Source organism: Hyla sarda, chromosome 1 (genome assembly GCF_029499605.1).
Source record: "Hyla sarda isolate aHylSar1 chromosome 1, aHylSar1.hap1, whole genome shotgun sequence".
Classification (NCBI taxonomy): domain Eukaryota; kingdom Metazoa; phylum Chordata; class Amphibia; order Anura; family Hylidae; genus Hyla; species Hyla sarda.
The window spans coordinates 436,519,104-436,540,585 of NC_079189.1; the positions used below are offsets into that span (position 1 = coordinate 436,519,104).

General features: G+C 39.2%; 1 protein-coding gene across 1 annotated transcript in view; it reads right to left on the minus strand.

Annotated features, from left to right (window-relative positions):
- Window positions 1-574: 574 nt before the first annotated feature.
- DGCR2 (DiGeorge syndrome critical region gene 2) overlaps window positions 575-21,482 on the minus strand; it is a 62,796-nt gene continuing 41,888 nt past the window's right edge. The window contains exons 3-11 of the mRNA XM_056531678.1: window positions 21,103-21,225; window positions 16,738-16,865; window positions 15,517-15,734; window positions 14,834-14,910; window positions 14,533-14,703; window positions 12,493-12,696; window positions 8,258-8,410; window positions 7,031-7,267; window positions 575-6,549 (exon numbers count right to left, since the gene is read on the minus strand). Coding sequence (XP_056387653.1) covers window positions 6,290-6,549; window positions 7,031-7,267; window positions 8,258-8,410; window positions 12,493-12,696; window positions 14,533-14,703; window positions 14,834-14,910; window positions 15,517-15,734; window positions 16,738-16,865; window positions 21,103-21,225 — 1,571 coding nt within the window. The 3' untranslated portion in view covers window positions 575-6,289. The remainder of the gene's footprint in view (window positions 6,550-7,030; window positions 7,268-8,257; window positions 8,411-12,492; window positions 12,697-14,532; window positions 14,704-14,833; window positions 14,911-15,516; window positions 15,735-16,737; window positions 16,866-21,102; window positions 21,226-21,482) is intronic.

The following is a 21,482-nucleotide window of genomic DNA, read 5'->3' on the forward strand; positions in this document are numbered from 1 at the left end:
TGAGTAGTGCCGATCATCCATTGCAGCTATTGCAGTACAATAGAAAAGCGTGTAAAGATGGATATCATTTTTACCATATTGATCCACAGAATAAAGAAAACATGTCAGTTTTACAATAAAGTGTACTCCGTAAAAATAAAACCCCTCAAAATTTGGTTAGGTTTTTAATTTCAATTATTTCAACCATAATATTTTTTGGCTGTGCAGTAAATTTTATGGTGAAATGAAAAGGTGTCATTACAAAGCAAAAAACAAGCCCTCATATGGGTCTGTGGATGGAAAAATAAGTGTTCTGTCTTAGAAGGCGAGGAGGAAAAAACTAAAATGCATAAACAAAAACTTCTTGCGTCCTCAAGGCCAAAATGGGCTGCATCATTAAAGGGGTACTCCGCCAAAAAGAATCTTCTCCCTTCTCCAGCTCCTGATGGTTATTTCTTGAACCACAAATGTACACAGAAGCCATATGAATAAAAAAATGCTGTATGGAAATACTTATAATGGAAAACAGTTCCACATGAAAGAATCCATGGCTGTCATATGACTTTGCCTAGAGCACAAGTAAACACATATTGCATTGTTTTCATGTTACTTTTTTAATGAAAAGTTAAATGTGACCAAATATAGCGACATAGACATGAAAATTCCAGAATACAGTTTTATTTTGCCATCTGAATGCAATGTTTCTCACAGTAACATGAGGAAAAGAAAATCAGTAGATTTAGTGTTAAATGAAGCTTAGCAACCCAAAACAATTTAACTAAAAAGTCACAGGGGCTGAAAGATACAGCATCAAGTGTCATATCTACATGGTATATCAAAATTATTTACACATTGCCACAGGTAAAATCAGTCACAAAATTTGAAAATCGACATTGCAGAAACAGCTTTTTCTTTTATTTTTATGAACGCACATTTCTGGACCTCCTGCCCTGCGATAGTGGCTTGTAAACGATTCCCTTCACCCACTGGGTCAGAACAGCCATCTCAAGGAGAATCTATAAAAGGCACCCAGAACAATGGAGAAGGGGACTACTTTCTGCTCTCTTAGAATTAAAGCAAAAATAAAAAGTAAAAACAAAAACACGTCCTACCACAGCATCCATTAGATTGGTTCGGGCCAGCCAATACTGTCCAGCATCTAGAAGTGATTCCTTCTATTAAAGAAGAAGTCTGATTAAAACCTGAAAAGTTTCCCTCTAATTAAGCTTGACACTCAAAGGGGGCTCTAATACAAAATTGTCTTAGCTATCACCTTTAATGACTTTATACAGTATATGATCTAGTTACAGCTCTGTAAAAACCACTTACAGTAATTCTGTTAGGTGGTGGAAGAACATGGCCCTCAAACTTAGGTCTGCAGCCTGTCAAGTTCCAAATCTCTCTACTGCTATAAAGCAACCCAAGAGGTATCCAGGAAGCCAGATCTGCGGCTTGGGAAGACCCTCCTAGTGACAATGGCCTTTTTAGCGATCCAGAGGGAAGTTGGCAGCATATATTGTGAAGGATCAATCACATAGTATATAACCATAGTAACAGTACAGAGCACTTTTAAAGTTTAGTTTCCATGTGGTGGTCAAACATTAATATACTTTACATAAGCTATATATCCACATATCCACACCATGTTCTCCTACCCTTACTGATTCTTCAGTGATTCAGAGATTTTGGATCATCATTTGAGGTGTACACATTATATACACACACACACACACACACACACACACACATAATAAATTCCTCCATTTTATGAAGTAGTAAGATATATCCTATTTTAATGTACAAACTGATGCTAAAACATAAGTATATATTATCATTCATGGTACAACTTGCTGTTAAAGGGGTACTCCAGTGGAAAACTTTTTTTTTTTTTTTTTTTTTTATCAACTGGTGCCAGAAAGTAAAAACAGGTTTGTAAATTCCTACTATTAAAAAATCTTAATCCTTCCAGTACTTATTAGCAGCTGTATACTACAGAGGAAATGCTTTTCTTTTTGGATTTCTTTTGTCTGTCCACAGTGCTCTCTGCTGACACCTCTGTTCTTTTCAGGAAAATCCCCAAAGCAAACATATGCAGCTCTGGACAGTTCCTAAAATGGACAGAGGTGTCAGCAGAGAGCACTGTGGACAGACAGAAAATAATTTCCTCTGTAGTATTCAGCAGCTAATAAATACTGGAAGAATTATTTTTTTTTTAATAGAAGTAATTTACAAATCTGTTTAACTTTTTGGCACCAGTTGATTTAAAAAATAAAATAAAAGTTTTCCACCGGAGTACCCCTTTAAGGGAGCAATCCAAGAGTACTCTTCTTATGCAACTCTTCTTTCTATGATGATAATGTAGCTGAATGCTATTCAAATGTTATCCAAACAAACTTTTTGTAGGTCTTATGGACTTATCTATAAGTGTTCACTATATGCAGTGATTCTGTACAGTTTGTTTTTCCAAGCTATGATGGATGAAACTATGATTGTTAAAGAGATATATTATTTAACAACATCTGGTCTGCCACACACATTAATTTTTCACATGATATTACAGCATAAACTCTCTCATATAATTGACGTGTAATCAAATCAAAGACTTTGGGCCTCTGGGACATTTACCATCTGTTTTAGGATATTAGAAAAATTTTTCTTCTGCATATATGCAAATAAATATATACCTCCTCCTGCCAATATGTGTTGTGTTTCTATATACAGTGACCCCCCGACATGCGATGGCCCCGACATATGATAAAATCGACATACGATGGACTCTCAGACGCCATTGCATGTCAATGTCAGCATCGACATACGATGCTTTTATACGTCGGGGCCATCGCATTAACTGCTATCCGACAGTGCAAAATGCTTAAGCTGCTGTGGGATAGCAGTTTAAGTATCCCGGACAGGTTCACTTACCTATCCCCGCTGCTCCGGGTCCACTTCACGATCCTCTGGAGTCTTCTGCATCTTTTCCGGGGTCTGGGCCTCGCTTTCCGGCGTCGTTATTACGTCGCTGCACACGCCGTCCCGGCGCACCAACGTAATAACGTTACCAGAAAGCGAGGCCCGGACACTGGAGAAGATGTGGAAGATGCCGGAGCAGCGGGACAGCATCGGGAGCCCCTGGGACAGCATCGGGAGCGGTGAGGACGCGGTCCAGAGTGGCGGGGACAGGTGAGTATATAATATCTTTTTTACATTGCACGAATCCATCAACATACAATGGATTCGACAAACGATGGGTCGTTTGGAACGAATTACCATCATATGTTGAGGGACCACTGTAATTAGTAGATCCATGGTATTATGTATCTAATGAAAGTGTGGAAAGGGGATATCTTATTATAATCCTATGATGACAACATCACCCAAGTGATGAGTGAATAGTATGTAAACGTTCTAGTGTTTTGATGTTTGTGTACTTTATTATTTTAGCCATGCCTAAGGAGGACTGGAAACCGGAAGGCTTTTTCATTGAGGCAATTCTTACCAAAAATACCAATAAAGCATGAAGCTTTATTTAAAACTTGGAGCTCGAAGACTGAGTTGTGTCTTGCAATGACAAGCCAATTTACATGGAGGAAACTGCTACTGACTTATGTCTCTGCCTGACAAACAACATATAGGCTTTGTATGGTCAAGGCATTAAAACACATTTTTTTTCTCGTTTTGTAAAAACTTCTGCAAACAAAGTCAACTATATATGCATTGACTCTCCATTGAAAAGCGTATGCCAAACAATGCATCCGTTTTGCATCCTGTACGGTTTTGTCAGTTTTTTTCCTGCACCCAAAACCGTAGCCTACCATAGTTTTTGGTCTGGGTGAAAAACCGTATTAAAGCATATATGTTTTTTTATTTATTTTTTTAACATGGGAGTCAATGGGAACAACACAGAACCGTATGTGCGTATCGTTCCATCCGGTTTGCACCATACGATTTTTGACATTGCACATTTTGTTTTTGGGGGGGGACTTTCAAATCAAACAAGTGAAACTTTATTCATAATGGAGTGAAAAGTTAAAAACGTATACATTTTTTTTTTTTCTTAAAACCGGATGTAACCAGACATATTTTTCTCAAACCGTATGCGGCTTTTAACAGTATACGGGTTAACATTTGTACACACGTTTTGATACAGTGTAGTCCGGTATTGAGGAATCTGTTTTTCATCAAAAGCCTGATACAGGAAGTGTATTGTAAAACGTGGTGTGAATGCAGGCCTAAGACAGAGAACACAGGATAACCATTTGGCTATAACAGTCACTCCTTTTTGTTATCTTAAACATCTGAGGGTAATGTACATTAGTACTCAGGAGTAAGGGTATAAAGGTTTATTGTGGGAGGCTTTAGCAACATTCTACTTGATTTCTTTATCCTGAAAAATTATCTCGGCTCCAAATTTTTGTGGCGTCATTTTAAAGGGGCGTTCCCAACATTATAATCAAGACTCATGACAAAACATGAGCAAAGTAAACTCATCGATATATGTCAGAAACACATATAGAAAAAGAGCAGTCAAATGACAAGCTGTGCTGGACCACCCATTTTCTTCCTTGTCTGCAACAACAATAAGGCTGGGTTCACACTGTGGATTTTCTCTGGGCAGATTTCTGCCGGAGATCAAGACGGCGGCACTAGGACCGTGCGGACTGAATTACCGTCCCCAGAAATGTCAATGCATTTCTTAGCAGATCTCCCAAAAGATCCACCCAGAAATGCATTGCCATCTATGGGGACGGCAATGCAGTCCGTGTGGTCCTAGTGCTGCCGGCTCGATCTCCGGCAGAAATTCTGCCCAGCAATTCCGTAGTGTGTACCTAGCCTAACAGAAGTACTGGGGTGAAGATCAAAACAAGAAACATAAAAGGGCAATGAATACAAGTTAGACTTAGTTATGTGTTATAGTGGGTTGAAGACTGTTTGAAAACCCCTTTAAAAAAATAAAACAAAAAAAAAGCCTGTTTGAAAATATTACTAAATCTGAGTGACTGTAGTATGGCGTTTGTGTGTGTGTGTTTTAGCAACACATTTTAAGTATAGGTCAAGAGCGATGCAATATCTGGGTGCATATAGAAATCTTCTTGAATACTATTCCATATTTTAAAAAAAATAATTTTTTTTTAAAAACACCAAATTTTAAAAGCGCAAACATCACGCAAAATCATGCATCTTAGGTCTTTACAGCTTTATGCTCTGAAATCTCTAAACAGCATGGAACTGTAGCACAATATATTGTCCTGGAAATCGTACACAGCCTTCACAAAGCAGTCAGTGCTTTTACACATTAAGTGCCAGTAGGAGAAACAACTCATTTAACATTGTTGATGTTGTACAGACAGGCAAAAGCACATTTAAAGAGCAAATCAAATTGCCAAGCTATGCAAAATTATTTGTTCAAACCCAGTGTTTCAAGATCAATTCCTTTACATTCCTCTTTGAATCTAGATGATCAGGGAGGTTTCCAACTAAAGAAGGAAAACTAACAAGACAGTTATCAAGCTATGAAACCTCTTAGAATAATCCTAGCATATCATATGTCATCATGCTATGATATGGTAATAAAGCATTTGGTATGGAGACCACTGTATATCACCTGAACTTAAGCAAAATATGGACACTGATGTGAATGTGTAAGTAAAACTGTTGTTTACAAGTAGGGAAAAGTAATATCTTAAAAGCTTCTGGTCCCAAGAGTAGAGATTGTCCACACCTTGCAAGTCTCAGAATGTTTAGGATGTGGGGATAGCGCTAAATATTTTACATCCAATTCTGCCCAAGACAAAATGGCAGTCGAATCATTGCTGTGAAAGTAGTTGCAAAAATTCTGTTGGCTTTCCCTGTGCTTATGTCATCATTTTACATTGTGCTGGAGCTGAAGTTACAGAATCGGAGGGTCCCATGAATGCGGTTTCTTGCTCAATTATTGCAAGTTATTCAATTCAGAGAAACAAAAAGTAGAATCAAAATTCAAAAAATATGTATAAAAACTCTACAGAAGACAACGTCTTCCTCACACTCTCACACATACACTCAAGGGGGAATGGAGAAAGTGCAGCACTTGAAATGTAATATTTACACGATAACTCATCCGATTTAACATTGTGGTGTAACGTGCCTAGTTAACACTTGACTTGCCTCAGTAGCTTTGTGTGCAATGGCAGAAACACCTTAGGTAGCAAAAAGTGGTTAATGAGATTTTTTTTCCTTTTTAAAAAATAAGGATGTGTGATCTGGGAGCCTTCTTGCAGTTCATTCTGGTTTGTAATGTCACAATGCCAGTTCCTTTTTTTCCTCTCCAATCTCAAACAACAGTGTTTAGAGAACAGTTACTTGGCGAGGGCCCAGATTGACCAGCATTAGGGAAAGCTTCATTTTGAAGAATATTAGGGGCCACAAGTAGTGAAGTGCTTCTGTCTTCAGAGTCTTCTGTATCACTTTGTGGTTGAGGAAGTGGTGGCACTGCAGGTGGCAATGGTTCCTCTGTAGTTTGTGGTGAAGAGGCATTGCTACTGCTTGCAGTGGAGAGTTGCCCCAAGCCAGCTGACTGCCGACTCACTTGATCTAAATTTACAACATAACAAAAGAAAGAAGGATAAAGAAGTGAAAACCAATAGTTCTACATCAACAAGAGTTCGCAAGAGGTCCTAGTTTCTTCACATATCCATTCTAAAGATCGTGAATGAAGTGTAAAGGTAGGTGCATGCTACAGAATATCTGCTCAGATTTCTCCCATTTAATTCATTACTGCCCCCCTTCCCCTAAAACACACCAAAACCTCAATTACATGAAGAGTTGGGTAATTGCAATACTGCAACATTAAGCTGCTTATGCTTGACAACTACATTAGTGTACATGGAAGTTCATTTTTGTCACAATTATCTTCATTTCACAAGAACCTTTCACGCCTTCATTTTCAGTATCAGACCCATGTAAGGTTATGACAAATCCTAGACTAATGCCACAACAATATGTGATGGCATTAACCCTTTAATTACACAGTTCCACAGTATACATATTGAAGATAATATGGGAAATTCCTCACCAGTTGTTGAGCAGAGAATGATATCAGGGCATATTGAAGCCTCATATGGTGGAGGTGGCCCATCTGGGGGATGGATGTCAGAGTACTTATATGCAGTATATGGAGGAGGTGGCTCATGAAAGTGGAAGGCTCCTCCTTCTCCATCATCTGAAAGGTGGAGTGGTGTCAGGCCAGTACCAAAGCCATCAGGTCCATAATCAAAGCCTGGCATTCTGCGGCCCAAGTTAAAATGATGTACTGCGAGCAAAAAATAAAACAGTAACAGGTTATATTAGTTTTAAATACTGTAAATGATAACATTAATTTTATTATATTTTGGTAAAGAGGTAAAAGTCCTAAAGTTCACCACCTAAAAAGCAAGTTTAACTAATAAAGTTAGGTGCACGCCCTGTAAAATAACAGGTGAACGCCCAGTGGTGTTGTACTCCACTAAAATGGAAGCAGGATGAAGGTTTTTACTTCCAGATTGTGTATGTATATTTAAGGCAGAAGTGGGAGATGAGCCACAAAGGACATCAGTAAGAAACACCACAGCCTGTTTCTGTCAAGGGGCTTGACACAGGAACTTTTCTTCAGATTATCACCCTTTTATCAAATTTTGGGGTGGGTGTCTGTTTGTTCTAGTAAAGGGCTATGAAGATAAGCAATTGTAAGAAGGACACAGGTCGACTCTGTGGTTTGGGGAGGGATGGAAGGATGGATGAACGAACACAATTCCTGTGTTGCATGTTGGGTGGCATTTTTACAATGTGCCAGGTTTCTGCTTTCAGAACGTATATTGGTAGGGGGTAGAATATAAATTTCATATTTTAAAATTCAGATTCTTTTTGTGTATTACAAAAAAGTCTTAAAATTGTGTAGGCAGCAAAGGGTTAAAAAGGCGAACAGCTCTGATACAGTACAGCAAAAGCAAGGCTGCTCATGTAGCAGCCTCTGAAAACTATGCCAGGGACTAGATTTTCACTACAATTTATGCCTGCTAGCCGCCATCCATTGTGGATGATTGGCGCATGGGGAAGCCTCGACACAGTTACACAACGACACCCCCCCGCCCCCCCCAGTAAAAAAGTCACAACATTTTACACAAACCGGGTGGGTTATATAAAAATTTGGACTAATCAAACTGCACCAGGTTCAGAGTGTAATAAATCCCCCCCCCCCCCCCCCCCCCCGTTTTTTTTTTTTTTTTTTTTTAATATAGAACATATGCACATGATCATTACTCACAATTGGCTCCAATTAAAGACTCTATGCGTTCCCTCCTTCTCTGGCGTAGCCGGTGAACCATAAAGAGCAGTAGAGACAGTATAAGGAAAGAGGAGATGCAGCTCACAATCAGACGCATACCACTGGCCATTGAGTCAAAAATACTGCTTCCATCTAGAAAATAAGGAGATAAATAGATTACAGCCTAAGTTTTCATGATTGTCACATCTTAAAAAACAAAACAAAAAAACAGTTCATTAAAATGCTCCCATTGCTGAACTGCCATGAAAAAACAAGCTTCCCTACATTGTGACCATAAACAGTCTGCATTCTTCACACACCCAGAAAACACTTATTTCAGCACATGCTATACAATTATGCAACATGTAGACATAGGGGCAGAGTTGAGGCTTCCACTAGTCACATCCCTTCAGGCCTGATAGGCAAATAGCATGTTACTCCATTTGCTGCTCAGAACCTAGAGCCTATTACACCGCACGCTGTGGGATCAATATTTGCGCATGGCCGACATCATATAAAGATCAGGGGATGCACATTAATTACCTGACCTGACTCTGGCTTCATCATCAAGCGAGGACTGAACAGGTGAAGCCTTAAACTCCCGGCACATCCTGGGGGCCAGGATTGGCTCTCATAGCAGGCTTCTTTACAGCACCTAGGATTAGCTGTGCAATCCTCTCCTAATGCCAAAACGAGTGTCAAGTTAATCAATGCATATGCCTGGGCCATTGAATGGCATGCACCAGTATTGCTCCCACAGCTTGAGCAGGCTTCAAGTCACCGCAGTGAGTGACATAGCAGGCTCTTTGCCTGTCAATCATGTATGGGGAAGTTTAATTACAAGCAAAGCACTAACTAGCTGGAGCCACAACTCTGCCCCTATGCATACATAGGCCTAGTTTGTATAGTGTATGCCGGAAGGTGGAAAGCTTGTTTTAATGCTAGTTCAGGGGTGGGAGCAGTTTTATACTTAGCGCACCTGACAGGTTCATTTAATAAATTTTAGTCCTACTAGCTTTAGGAGAGCTCAATGAACACTGCATGTCTGCAAAGAGAATTTCAGAAACCCCAGGGCATTTACACCCATGTAGTTTCTGATGTGGGAAAAACACTTTGTTTTACCAAACAAACAAAAAAATACATTCTGATTTCAGTGGGAGAAAAAAATAAATAAATTGCGTTACTGTTTTTTTCCAATGTTGAAAAATAGTTGTTGTTATTTTTAATCGTGTGGCTGAAATTAGTGGGAACTTAAGTAAAAACCACATCAAAGTCAGTGCCAATATCTGCAGGGTGGATTGAGCTATGATTTTCATGTGACTTTTTCAGCATAGTTTTTACCAACACTAATGCTGCTTATTTCGATATTCTGGTCTGCTGAACTATTGATCATTCCCTATTGAAAAAAAAAAAAGCATCTGAAAATAAAAACAATATTCTACAATTTTATTGTGAATGGATTAAGTGATGGTTCAGATTTACTCTTATAGCAGCAATAAAAAAGATGAATGCTCACTGGTCTTATTGTGAAGTATTTAAATGCAGCGCCAAACCGAATGGGATAACTGTAGTAACAAACACTTTGATTTTATTTTTAAAATGATGGTCTTAAGTTATGTCTTTAATTGTGGCCTACTGTCTCTTAAAGCTTGAATAAATGTTCCAAGGAAGCACAGAAAGATGAAGAAAAGGTTGCACTTTCAAAGCAATTACCAAAGCACAAATGTATAATTAGACAAAGAAGCGGATGGTACTCACCGCTGTAGAAATCTTTATTGGAAACTAAATATTGGCTATACCCTAAGGATAGAGCACCGGTGATGGAATCTAATTGTGCAGGTCAGAGGAGATTGACTGAGTCCCGAACGCATAGTGTGAATAGCTACCGTATAGGTGGTGCCGGTTTTTCATATCTTATCGAAATGCCCGACTGTATAATGTAACTGCATATGTGCTGATCCAATTTTTTTTTTTTATTGTACTCCGACAACCACGTAATTTCTCAGAATAAGATAAATATAATACATTTTAAACAGAAAAGCCCGCCAGGTTTCTATGCTGTGCAGGATTGCAAATATAGCATTTACAGACAGCGCTTAAACTCCCTGGGAATAATAATTCATTCTCTACAGCAAACAAATGACTTGACAGCTAAAGCAAAACACATAATATACTGTGCACAAAACAGTAGCATAAAACCTTTACAATAAAAGGATTATTTTCTTTTTTGTTTTCAATAAAATGCAAAGTAAAAGACCGATCATAACTAGGAGAAAAAAAAGGGGGGACATAGTTCAGACTAAAGCCTCATGCCTACTGCATAATTCATATTGGGGGGTATATAATCTCTAGATTAGATTACTATTCTCCCTAACTCAATGCTGTAGAGCAATACACAATTTATGTTGTGGGTGAAAAGCCAAACCCAACTACGCTGTTACCAGGTCATATTGGCAGCTTTAGAAAAAAAAGCCATATTAATTCCCACATCCTCAGAAAAAAAAACTTGGTCACATATGGGATCCAGCTTTTATATGTACAGTATTAAATTAAAGAAGTATTCCCATCAAAGACATTTAAATTTGATCCATAGGATATGCAAGTCCCACTAGGACCAAACCAATAGAGAAAACTGGGTTTCCGCAACCTTCATTATGCAAGGTCTGCAGCCAAATCCAAGTAATGAATGTAGAGTTGGAACAATCTATGGGAATCAACACCACATCATTATCTAGCACAGAAGGAAGTGAACATTCTTTGCTCTTGGTGACATCAGGACTCGAGCTAATCAGGTCCCGATGATGCCACCACACCAGGAGCTAATAGGTACTGTCAGACTTGAATGTCCCCATCCTACAGTTATGTTGTGATCGTCAGGTTCCAACAGCACAGGAGTGCCCAGGTGTGACAGTAATACACATTGTGTGAGAATAGATATTATCAGGACCTGAGCCAATAAGGTTCTTACGATGGCACCCACACCATAGACCATTTTGGCACAATTTTTTATATGAGGCACTTTGAGTAAAATGGTAAGTTTCCATAAATAGCGTGCTGAAGACGTAAACAGTGTGCTGAAAATATAGAAGTTAATTTGCATTGCTATTAACCCTTTAACCTTTTTCGTGGACTCCCACGTTTTGATCTGTGGCTTACGTTTTCTTCCGCCTCACCTAAGACTCATAGCTTATTTTTCTACTGACCAAGTTGTATTTTTAGTGGGACAAGTTGCAATTTTTATTGGCACTTTTTTTTTCTTTTACAAAATTTCTTTTTTCTGGCTCCGCAATAAATTTTATTTGTAGGGCGGGCAGTTAGGGTTAATTTTTTTCTGCCATCAGCTGTTTTTAATGGCAGTTTTATGTGTAGTTCTGCTTTTTTGATCACTTATAAAAAAAAAAAATTCTGGGACGTGACAAAAAAAATAAAAAATTGTGGTTGGAATTCTTTTGCATTTACGCGATTGACCATGCGGAATCAGGAATGTAATAATTTTAGCAGTTATTTGATATTACCCGTAGGTAATTCTCCAAAGTATTTTTTTCTTCTTTTTTTTCAGTATTTTATTTGGAAAATATTTATATATTTTATTTGGAAAATATTTATATATTTTATTTGGAAAATATTTATATATTTTTAAAAACATTTTTATACACTTTGTTGGCCTTCCTAGGGCTTAATATAAGTCATCGGTCAATGTATTCATGCGCCTGCTTCACAGACCGAATGCCGCTTCAGACGTAAATGTACATTATGGTGCGTTAAGTACCAGGGCATCAGGATGTCCATTGAAAAAGGAGAACTGCGGCCTCGCCTTCTCCCTGCTGCCCAGGCTCCTTACGTGACTATGACCGGCTGAGGCGGCCAGCGAAACATTGCCTGCACCGTGACATTTCAAGCTCAAGAAGCAAGAAACCAACAGCACCAGAGGAACGGAACGCCGACATCTCCGCAATAGGGGAACGTATGAAGGTGAATCAAGGTTTGTTTTTTAGGTTTTTGCAGCCCGCAGTTCTCCTTTAAATCCATTGTTCTTAAAGGGTTAATAAATATGGCCCATTGAGTCTAAGCAGTTTCACGACCTATAGTTGAGTGAAATATTTTATTATTGATCAGGTTTGTTTTTTTACTATTTCCATATTTTAGTACTGCATATAATACTACAAAATGCCATATCTGGAAAAAAGATTCTACACACGCTTCAATAGGTGCTCAGAAGTCTTGGCCACTCTTACCAGGGTCTAGGCAAGTGAATTTACAGCATTCTTTTGGATCCTTGAGATACTGCTGGCAACCCTGTGGTTTCTCACATAGAGCTGCTACACACATTTCAGGTTCACCGTTGTGGCAGGTGCAGCTGAGACATGGATCATCACCTTTTGGGGTAAAATAGTAGCCCTCATCCACAATGTTATCTTTGATATCAACACATGTCTGACCTGGAAGAAAAAAAATATTACATAATTTTATAATTACTTTTTTCAATTTGTCACAGACCCCAGATACTCTTGCTCAAGGGGCCTTTCAAGGACAGTTCAATTGGGGGAGGGAATTATCAAAACCTGTGTATCGGAAGAGTGGGACAGTTGCCCATAGCAACCAGATTGCTTCTTTAATTTTTCAGAAGCCTTTTTATAAATAAAAGAAGCAATCTGATTAGCTGCTATGGGTAACTGCACCACTATGTCTCTACACAGGTTTGGATACATTTTATCTTCCTCACAACTACTCTCCAAAGTATTTCCACTGCAGCTATCAAGCTATCAGATAGAAGCTGCACTCGCATCATAGATTGCAGATCTCAGCTGCTATCAGCAGCCAGGGACACCGCCGGTAATTGCAGATATCAGCGATCGCACTGACGTCCACCATTATCCCCTCAGATGCCGTGAACAGTGCTGATCACGGCATCTGCCGCAATGTGGCGGTTCCGGTGGCTGATCTAATCACCCGCGGCAAGGTCGTGGGGATTAAATCAGGCAAGATGGCAGTTGGAGATCTCCTTACCTGCCTCCTGCCATCATATGCGGTCTTTTGTCTGACTTCAACCAGACTATAGTGTAGATTGAAGATTGCAATTTAAAGATTGCAAAAAAATACCCCTGTGGGATCTAAAAAAAAAATTTAAAGTGAATAAGCCCATTTAAAAAAAAAAAATCAATATATTTGGTATCGCCGAATGCAGAAACGTCTTATCAAATTTATTATGTTAATGATCCCCTACAGTGAACAAAATTACTGATTTGAGATCACATCACATCCCAGAAAAAAATAAAAAGTGATCAAAATGTCACATATACGCAAAAGTGGTGGTACCGATGAAAACTACAGATCACAGCGCAAAAAGATGATCCCTTCTACAGCCCGTATACAAAAAGAAGAAAAAAAAAAAGTTGTAGGGGGTCAGAAAAGGAGGAAAAAGCAAAATCCCAAACATTCAAATTTCCTGTGTCCTCAAAGCCAAAACGGGCAGTGTCCTTGAGGGGTTAATGTCAAAAGGGAGCTACGCAAATTGCGTAACACAGCCTTCTCAGCTATTTTTCATGCCCGGTCATCTCAGCTGGTCGCAAACAGGCTGGAGATGGCTGGGCATCCATACTTTTTATTAATGGGCAAACCCCTTTTAAAGAGTAACTTTCCCCACCGATTTCCGGATGGAGTGAAGCACTATGCAAAGAGATGTGCTCGTTCATTGGAGCTTTGCACTGCTTAGCCCCCAACAGAGTGCAGTATGGGAAGTGTACAGATTTATAGTAAGTCTATGACATGTTTTTAAAAGAAATAGTTTCCCTATAAGGCTTTAGTAGTTTTCTATTTCTACTGGTGAGCTTGCTTTTACAAGAGAAATTTCCTGTTTGGGCTGGTTTTACTCTAATGTAGTGCAGACATTTTTGAAATTGTCAGTTTGGGTCATTACACCCACAGAGTGGCCAGGACAGTCCTTCATATTGCTATTATTTTTTCTTGTTTGAAAACAATGCCACTGGAGAGAGGAGTCCTGTACAAGTTCTCCCCACCAATAGCAAGGGCATGGACCAACTAAATCCAGGCCCCCGATCACCCAGGCCCCATGGCAACCACAGTCTGTCTATACCATATCACCTCATTATTTCCTAAAGGATATGTAAAGTAGATATTTTTCCTTATTACATGTTTTAAATTAAATGGGGAGTCTTCTAGACCTAAAAATATAGTAATGTAATAGCTACTAATACAAAGAGTTTTTTTTTGTATTTGCTTATCAACCAAACTTGAAATCGGGAACACATACTTACTGCGTTTGCAAAGGAAAGAGGATTTTTCATAGCAGTTCTCAGCGTACCAGCTATGGAGTCCATGGTGCCGGAGAGAGGGCAAATAGAAATACTGCAGCTGGGCACAAAGGATGTTTTCATTTTCATACATTCCAAAAATGGGAACAGGAGGTAAAAATACTTCAGAAGAGCCTAAAAGAAAAAAATTGACACTTACTTGGGAATTCTGTAAATAACTATTGTTGGTTTACAGCTTACATATTGTTTACAGATTCCATGTACTTTTATAAAAACAGGGGTTGCTTCCAAGATCTCCACCTACCTTTGTAAGCCACTTCCCAGTGTCCCTCCACGGAATGGTTTTTGTTTGTTATTACAAACTGGTAACCTACCCAAAGTCTATAAAGATAAATAAAAAGAATTACTGTACAAGAGTGTTTGTGTGTGTGGGAGTGCATACTTTCATAAAACCTGTGAAAGGTTACCAGTTTCTAGGAGCTTAGCAGGAGAAGGGCATTCTCTGTAACCAACCAATACCATACTCTGTACTGACATCTACAGATGGGCAGCTCTTCCTTCTGGGGGAAAGCTAATTAACTTTTATAAGATAATAAATATTTTGATTTAAAAAAAATTATAGATTTCTACAAGAGACAAAAACGGTTTTCATAGAACTAAGCGTTGACTAATTATGACTGATGTCTAGTTGTGGCATTGGGTTGGACTAAAAGTACTTGGAAAAATGTTTAGGACATAGTATCTCTTAAAAGTGGTGCTTAAAGGATGTAAAGAAAAAAAAATGTTTGCTTTCTTTCAAAGACATCCCCAAATGACCTAAATAAAGGGTGAGATTCAATACTAGACACAAAGTGGCATGGTTTCTAAAAGAAAGCAGCCATGTTATTCCTGTGCAAAGCCTTACATGTCAATTACAAAGAGATTAATAATAGCCAGACCAATCAAAAGTGATTGAGAATTATATGTAAAAAAAAGTATATGGCTCACCTTCTCTGGTCCTTTTTCAAATATGGCCTTTCTTCCATCTCCCATTCTTGGGCCAAGATAAACTTTAGCTCAGAGTCTGTGGTAAATGTTGCAAGAGAGCCATTCACCTTGTGACAAGTTTGAACAGCATCCCAGTAGTTCTCACCGGAGGAGTACACCTTATAGCAGCTTGCTGTCCCATCATAGTGATGCCAGCCTGATGGGCATTTCCCTAGGAAACATAAAATTTAAAGGGGGTACACACCCCCAAAATGTGAATATCTTTTTCTTATTTTACATAATAACATTGTTGTTGCATCACAGATAATATTGAAATTTTCAATTCAAAAAGTTCCCAAAATGAAGGAACCAGGAGAAGTACAGCATAAAATCAAGGCAGGTTTATTGGAAGCAACGCGCTTCGCTGCACATGCCTGATGAAGCTGCGCATGCGCAGCGAAACGCGTTGCATCCAATAAACTTGCCTTGATTTTATGCTGTACTTCTCCTGGTTCCTTCATCCAGCGCCGACATCTCCTACCATTACAGTCTAACTGCCTATCTATCGTTTCTAAGGAAGGCTGCGGATGAGAACACATATACTTTCAGGCGCTTCCCAGTTAGACCGTAATGGTAGGAGATGTCGGCGCTGGATGAAGGAACCAGGAGAAGTACAGCATAAAATCAAGGCAGGTTTATTGGAAGCAACGCGCTTCGCTGCGCATGCCTGATGAAGCTGCGCATGCGCAGCGAAACGCGTTGCATCCAATAAACTTGCCTTGATTTTATGCTGTACTTCTCCTGGTTCCTTCATCCAGCGCCGACATCTCCTACCATTACAGTCTAACTGCCTATCTATTGTTTTTAAGGAAGGCTGCGGATGAGGACACATATACTTTCAGGCACTTCCCATTGTTTTGTGTGCGCACACAACAAACTCGGGTAAGCGGCGTGGGATATATCTACTCCCCCTCCCTATGGGCCTGACCTGCTGATCATGCACATGGAGCGCCTTCTGTTTTCCTTTCAAAATGTTAGGAGTCAGGACTTTTATTCACAGTCAGAGTGATATGGTTGTACCATCATGGGGCAATACTTTTGTATAGTTCAAAAGCATAACAAGCTATTTGTCACATTATTCTGCCATTTTTGGAAATGTCAAATCTACTTACTGGCTACACAAACAGCAGCGCTTCATTATATCACATGAAAATTAAAACAATGGAAAACAAACACAAACTTACTACTGAAGCGCACAGGCTGGGCCAAGTTAACCGTTTGGAATCGAGGCCCCTCTCCGTTTCTGACGCGACCGTGTCGTGTCTCCACACTCTCTTTTCCATGAAATCCTCTTTGGTCTCCACCCAGTCCTTTAACAAAAGAAAAATGGATTAGAAGGAGTAAAACAAAAAAGGCATAAACTAATAAATAGGTTCAAAGCCATGTTTAGGCGACAGGAAATAGTTTGCATGAAGCAAAATAAAATAAAATAAAGTTTATTTATTTGAAAAAGAAAAAAAAAAGTTTTATGTTTTACCAAAACTTTGACATGTCACAAAGATTGGGTTCGGGCCTGGGTGAAGCACCTGGCTGTGCGCCTCATTCCCTGGCTCGCTGCATTCTCCATTCAGGTGCAGGAGATGGACTCCATTATAATTCTATGGAGCTTCTATCCTGCAATTGGACGGAGATCGCAGCAATTTTACTTGTACTTACAGATAAGAAAAAAGAAAACTGCAAATCCTGAATGAGTAATGGAAAATTGGTAAAACAAGGCTTTTGTTGCCAACAGAAACCAGATACTGAGTAGCTTTCAGTTTTCACAAGCATAAGGGTATGTTCACACTACAGAGTGTGAACAGAATCTCCGCTCGCTGACTTCAGCGAGCGGAGATTCAAACTGGCAGCCGGCGGCGGCGGAAGGACCCCGCGGCACTGCGCCATCACTATTGACGGCTATGCAGTGTTCGCGGACTTCCGCGCAAAGAATGAACATGTTCGTTCTTTGCGCGGAACAATTTCAGCGGTGGAATTGTCCGCCGCTGAAATTCCGCAGTGTGAACGGGTCTCGCGGAGACCCATTCACACTAATGTAAAGTTCACACTGCGGAATTCCGCGAGCGGTATTCCGCGGGGAATTCCGTAGTGTGAACATACCCTAATACAAAGTAAAAGCGGTTTTAAATCAATTTCATACATGTTCTTTAATATATTTAATAGAAGGCAATTTTTTCTTAACATAACCAAATATTTCATTTACATAACAGCAAGCACAAGAAGGGGAGGGAAAAAATGATGTCGAAAGCCATACCCCTTAAAGCACTTTACATTTCCCTTATTAAAGCTGTGCAAAACAAGGTTACTGACATACAGGTCCATATGGTTGGCGGACACAGCTGCAAGTTGCAGCAGAAAGGCAGGTGGGAGTCTGGATTTAGCCCACAAGAATGTGTTGTGCTGAGAGGTTTTCATGCCACTTGTGCTGGGTTCAGTATCAGTAACAGACAAGCCATATGCCCCTATTTCAGGAGCAGTAAAATATCGCTACCCTCATAACACCATTCTGGAATTTGTTTCCTGTTTTACCAATACTGCTCTATAATTACATTTTCACCAGATTGTCAACACAAAAAGAACTAAATGAAACTGGAAGCCAGGTTGAAACAATCTTGATAGAATTCTGTGACTTGCATTGCAAGGGGATGTCCAGGGCTAGAAAAGCATGGCTGCTGCCACACACCCTCCATGCATGCCCACAAGATACCCCATGGACATGCATGGCACTGTTTCTGGAGGAAACCACTAATGTTTTCCAATCCTGGACAATGCCTTAAACAGGTCTATTGTACATCTGCAGCAGCTTTAAAAAGGGAGTATATTTTATGTGCACTTCCCAAATCAAATCAGAATGAAATGTTTCATTAGATAAAGGAACAAAGATATGATATAACAGGACATCAGAAAGATATTTGGACAAATGGACTCTGATGTGTTCTGTAAAGCAAAAAGCTTTCCCTTCTCTATGGTCAGAGTCATTTTTTATTGAGTTAGCAGCACTTCCATTATACCTCATCAGCATAAAACATGTCTTGGTAAAAGTAGATGGAAGAGTCATATCTGAATAGCTACATAATTGACAACTGGTAGCAGCCTATATTAGCTGGATCAATATTCATGACTACCAACAGTTCATTGTAATGGTGCTGTTTACATCAGGAAGTTTCTATTATTCATGGTGACATTTGGGTATAAAGAAAAATTCGCAATGAAAAATCTCTAAACAGCAACTTCTACAAATTGTGTAACAAATCACCACCACAGAAACGGGTAAAACCAATGATAAATTCCCCTCTAGAAGAAGGTTGTTGCGCTGAGGACACAAGATCTCAATGACCTTTGTATCTATTTATAGTTCAGGAAACTGAACAGGGACCAAGGTTAGCAAGACACCTTTATAGACCATAAAATTCTAACTGCCTCTGGTTTTTGTAAATTTAAAGTTTAACCCCTTAGGGACTATTTTCACCTTAAGGATTCAGCAATTTTCGCTTTTTGAATTTTCGCTTTTTCCTCCTTCCTTTCTAAAAATCATATGCTTTCAATTTGGCACATACAGAACCTTATAAGGGCTTGTTTTTTGCGTCACCAATTGTACTTTGTAATGACATCACTTATTTTAGAATATAACCTGCGGCAAAAACAAAACAAAATTATTTGTGGGGTGAAAAAAACGCTATTTTGTAAATTTTGGGGGCTCCGGTTTCTACGCAGTGAAATATTTGGTAACAATGACACCTTATTTTTATTCTGTAGGTCCATACGTTTACAAGGATACCCAATTTATATGGGTTTTATTTTAATAAAAAATTATAAAACTACATGCACCAAAATTAGTATGTTTTTTGATCGCTTTTTATTAATATTTTTATGGTATATGAAGTGACCAAAAATGCACAATTTTGGACTTTGGTATTTTTTACGTGTATGCCATCGACCGTGTGGTTTAACTAACCTAATATTTTAATAGTTCGGACATTTACGCATACGGCAGTACCACATGATTATTTTTATTCTTTATTACATTAATTTATTTTAAAAAATGGGAAAAGGGGGGTGATTTAAAAACTTTTAATAGGGAAGGGGTTAATGAACTTATTAAATTTTTAGATTTTTTTTTTTTTTTTAGCTCCCATAGGGGGCTACAACATTCAATCTCCTGATTGCATACACTGATCAGTGCTATGCCATTGCAAAGCACTGATCAGTGTAACCGGCGCTCTGTTGCTCCTGCCAGGCATGGAGCAGTAGATCGCCAATCGGACAACGAAGAGCCAGCTGAGGAACCTCCCATCATCCGGCAAGCTGATTGGGACAACGCGATTTTGTCACGATAGCCCTGATCAGCTCCGCTGAGCTGACAGAATTATTTTACTTTTGTTTTAGACACCGCAATCAACTTTTATATATTTATATTGCCCACACCTTTTACTTGCCCCAGGAGCATCACATGCTTGAAACAATCTTATTTTTCCACAATTTTGAAAGGGTGCCAATAATTTTGTCCAGACCATTTTTGGAGTCTGGTGTGACATTATGTCCGATTTGCTTTTTTTCCTTCCTTTTTTGGTTTAGTTCCAATACACACAAAGGGAATAAACATGTGTATAGCAAAACATGTGTTACTGCAATCCTTTTCTGTGAGAAATACTTCATTTTCTTGAAAAATTTCAGGGGTGCCAACATTTACGGCCATGACTGTATGCATATTTTTGGGTGAAGAAATGCTTTCTTGTCCTGCAGCTATTGTCTGTGTGCAGAGACAAAATACAGGAAGTGTGGGTGATGACCCTGAGGATATGAGGTTAGAAAGAGTCCCTTGACGGCCCCGTACGTAGTCCCCTAGGTGGGGAGCTATACTTACCTGCTATACATACCTAATCCCATCTTCTCCAGCTATAATCACGCCCCTTCAGCAAGATTGACAGCCCGACCATGGCCCACATTATCGCTCTGCTCAGTCTGCTTAGGGAACAGAGGGGTGACGTGGGCTAACAGTGGGCATGATTACAGCTGGAGAAGATGGGACTAGGTAAGTATACCTTAACGTCCAGGGCACTACTTATAGGGCCTGCAGGGGACACTTTCTAAAAATCATATCCTCACCATGCCTGCTGCAGGAACGTCTCTTGAGGATGGTGAGGAAGAAGAGTACCATATATAAAGGGTTGCCATGCGTTATATACAGTAAAATTTGATGACAGATTACCTTTAAAGGACCTCTCCAGCTTCTAAAATATTTGAGTTTACAAAGATCTGGGGGTTGATAAATTCCTCTGTACACTGATTAGGTCAAACACCACACAGAGGAATCTGCAAATAATCGATCACCAAAACTGGCAGAATAATAGAGAGGGAGGGCTGCATGACCTACTGTGTGATTTCCAAAATAAAGCATTTTTTGGCACACTAAGCCATTTACAAAGTAGTATATTTTCGCATTTGTGCATACATGAGACAGGTTTAGTCTAACCTGGAAAACCCATTTAGGATTTTGGAAATTAAGTTAAAGGTTAATGAAATTGGGGACGCTCCGCACAGTGTACTTACCCGGACAGTTAACCTCATCACTTTCATCCTCACAGGTTGGCCAACCATCACATTGCCACTGCAAGGGAATGCACTGGATAGCTCCACTGTGGCATGCAAACTGCACATGTGTACAGCGAAGTTCTAGAAAAAGATAAAAAATAAATAAATAATGATGTAGCTTTTAGTAAACATGTAATGATGGTACATTGTTTCTATCTCAAAACTATTTCTTCATATAACTTGCTCCATGTATCATACATTAAATTTGTAACAATTATTTGGTAAAACCTGATGCATGACAAATAGATTTAATCTCTTTGTCATGCATCAGGTTTTACCAAATCGTTGCAAATCAAATTGTCAGTATAGCACTCATGAAATCAACAGTCTTTAGCGTT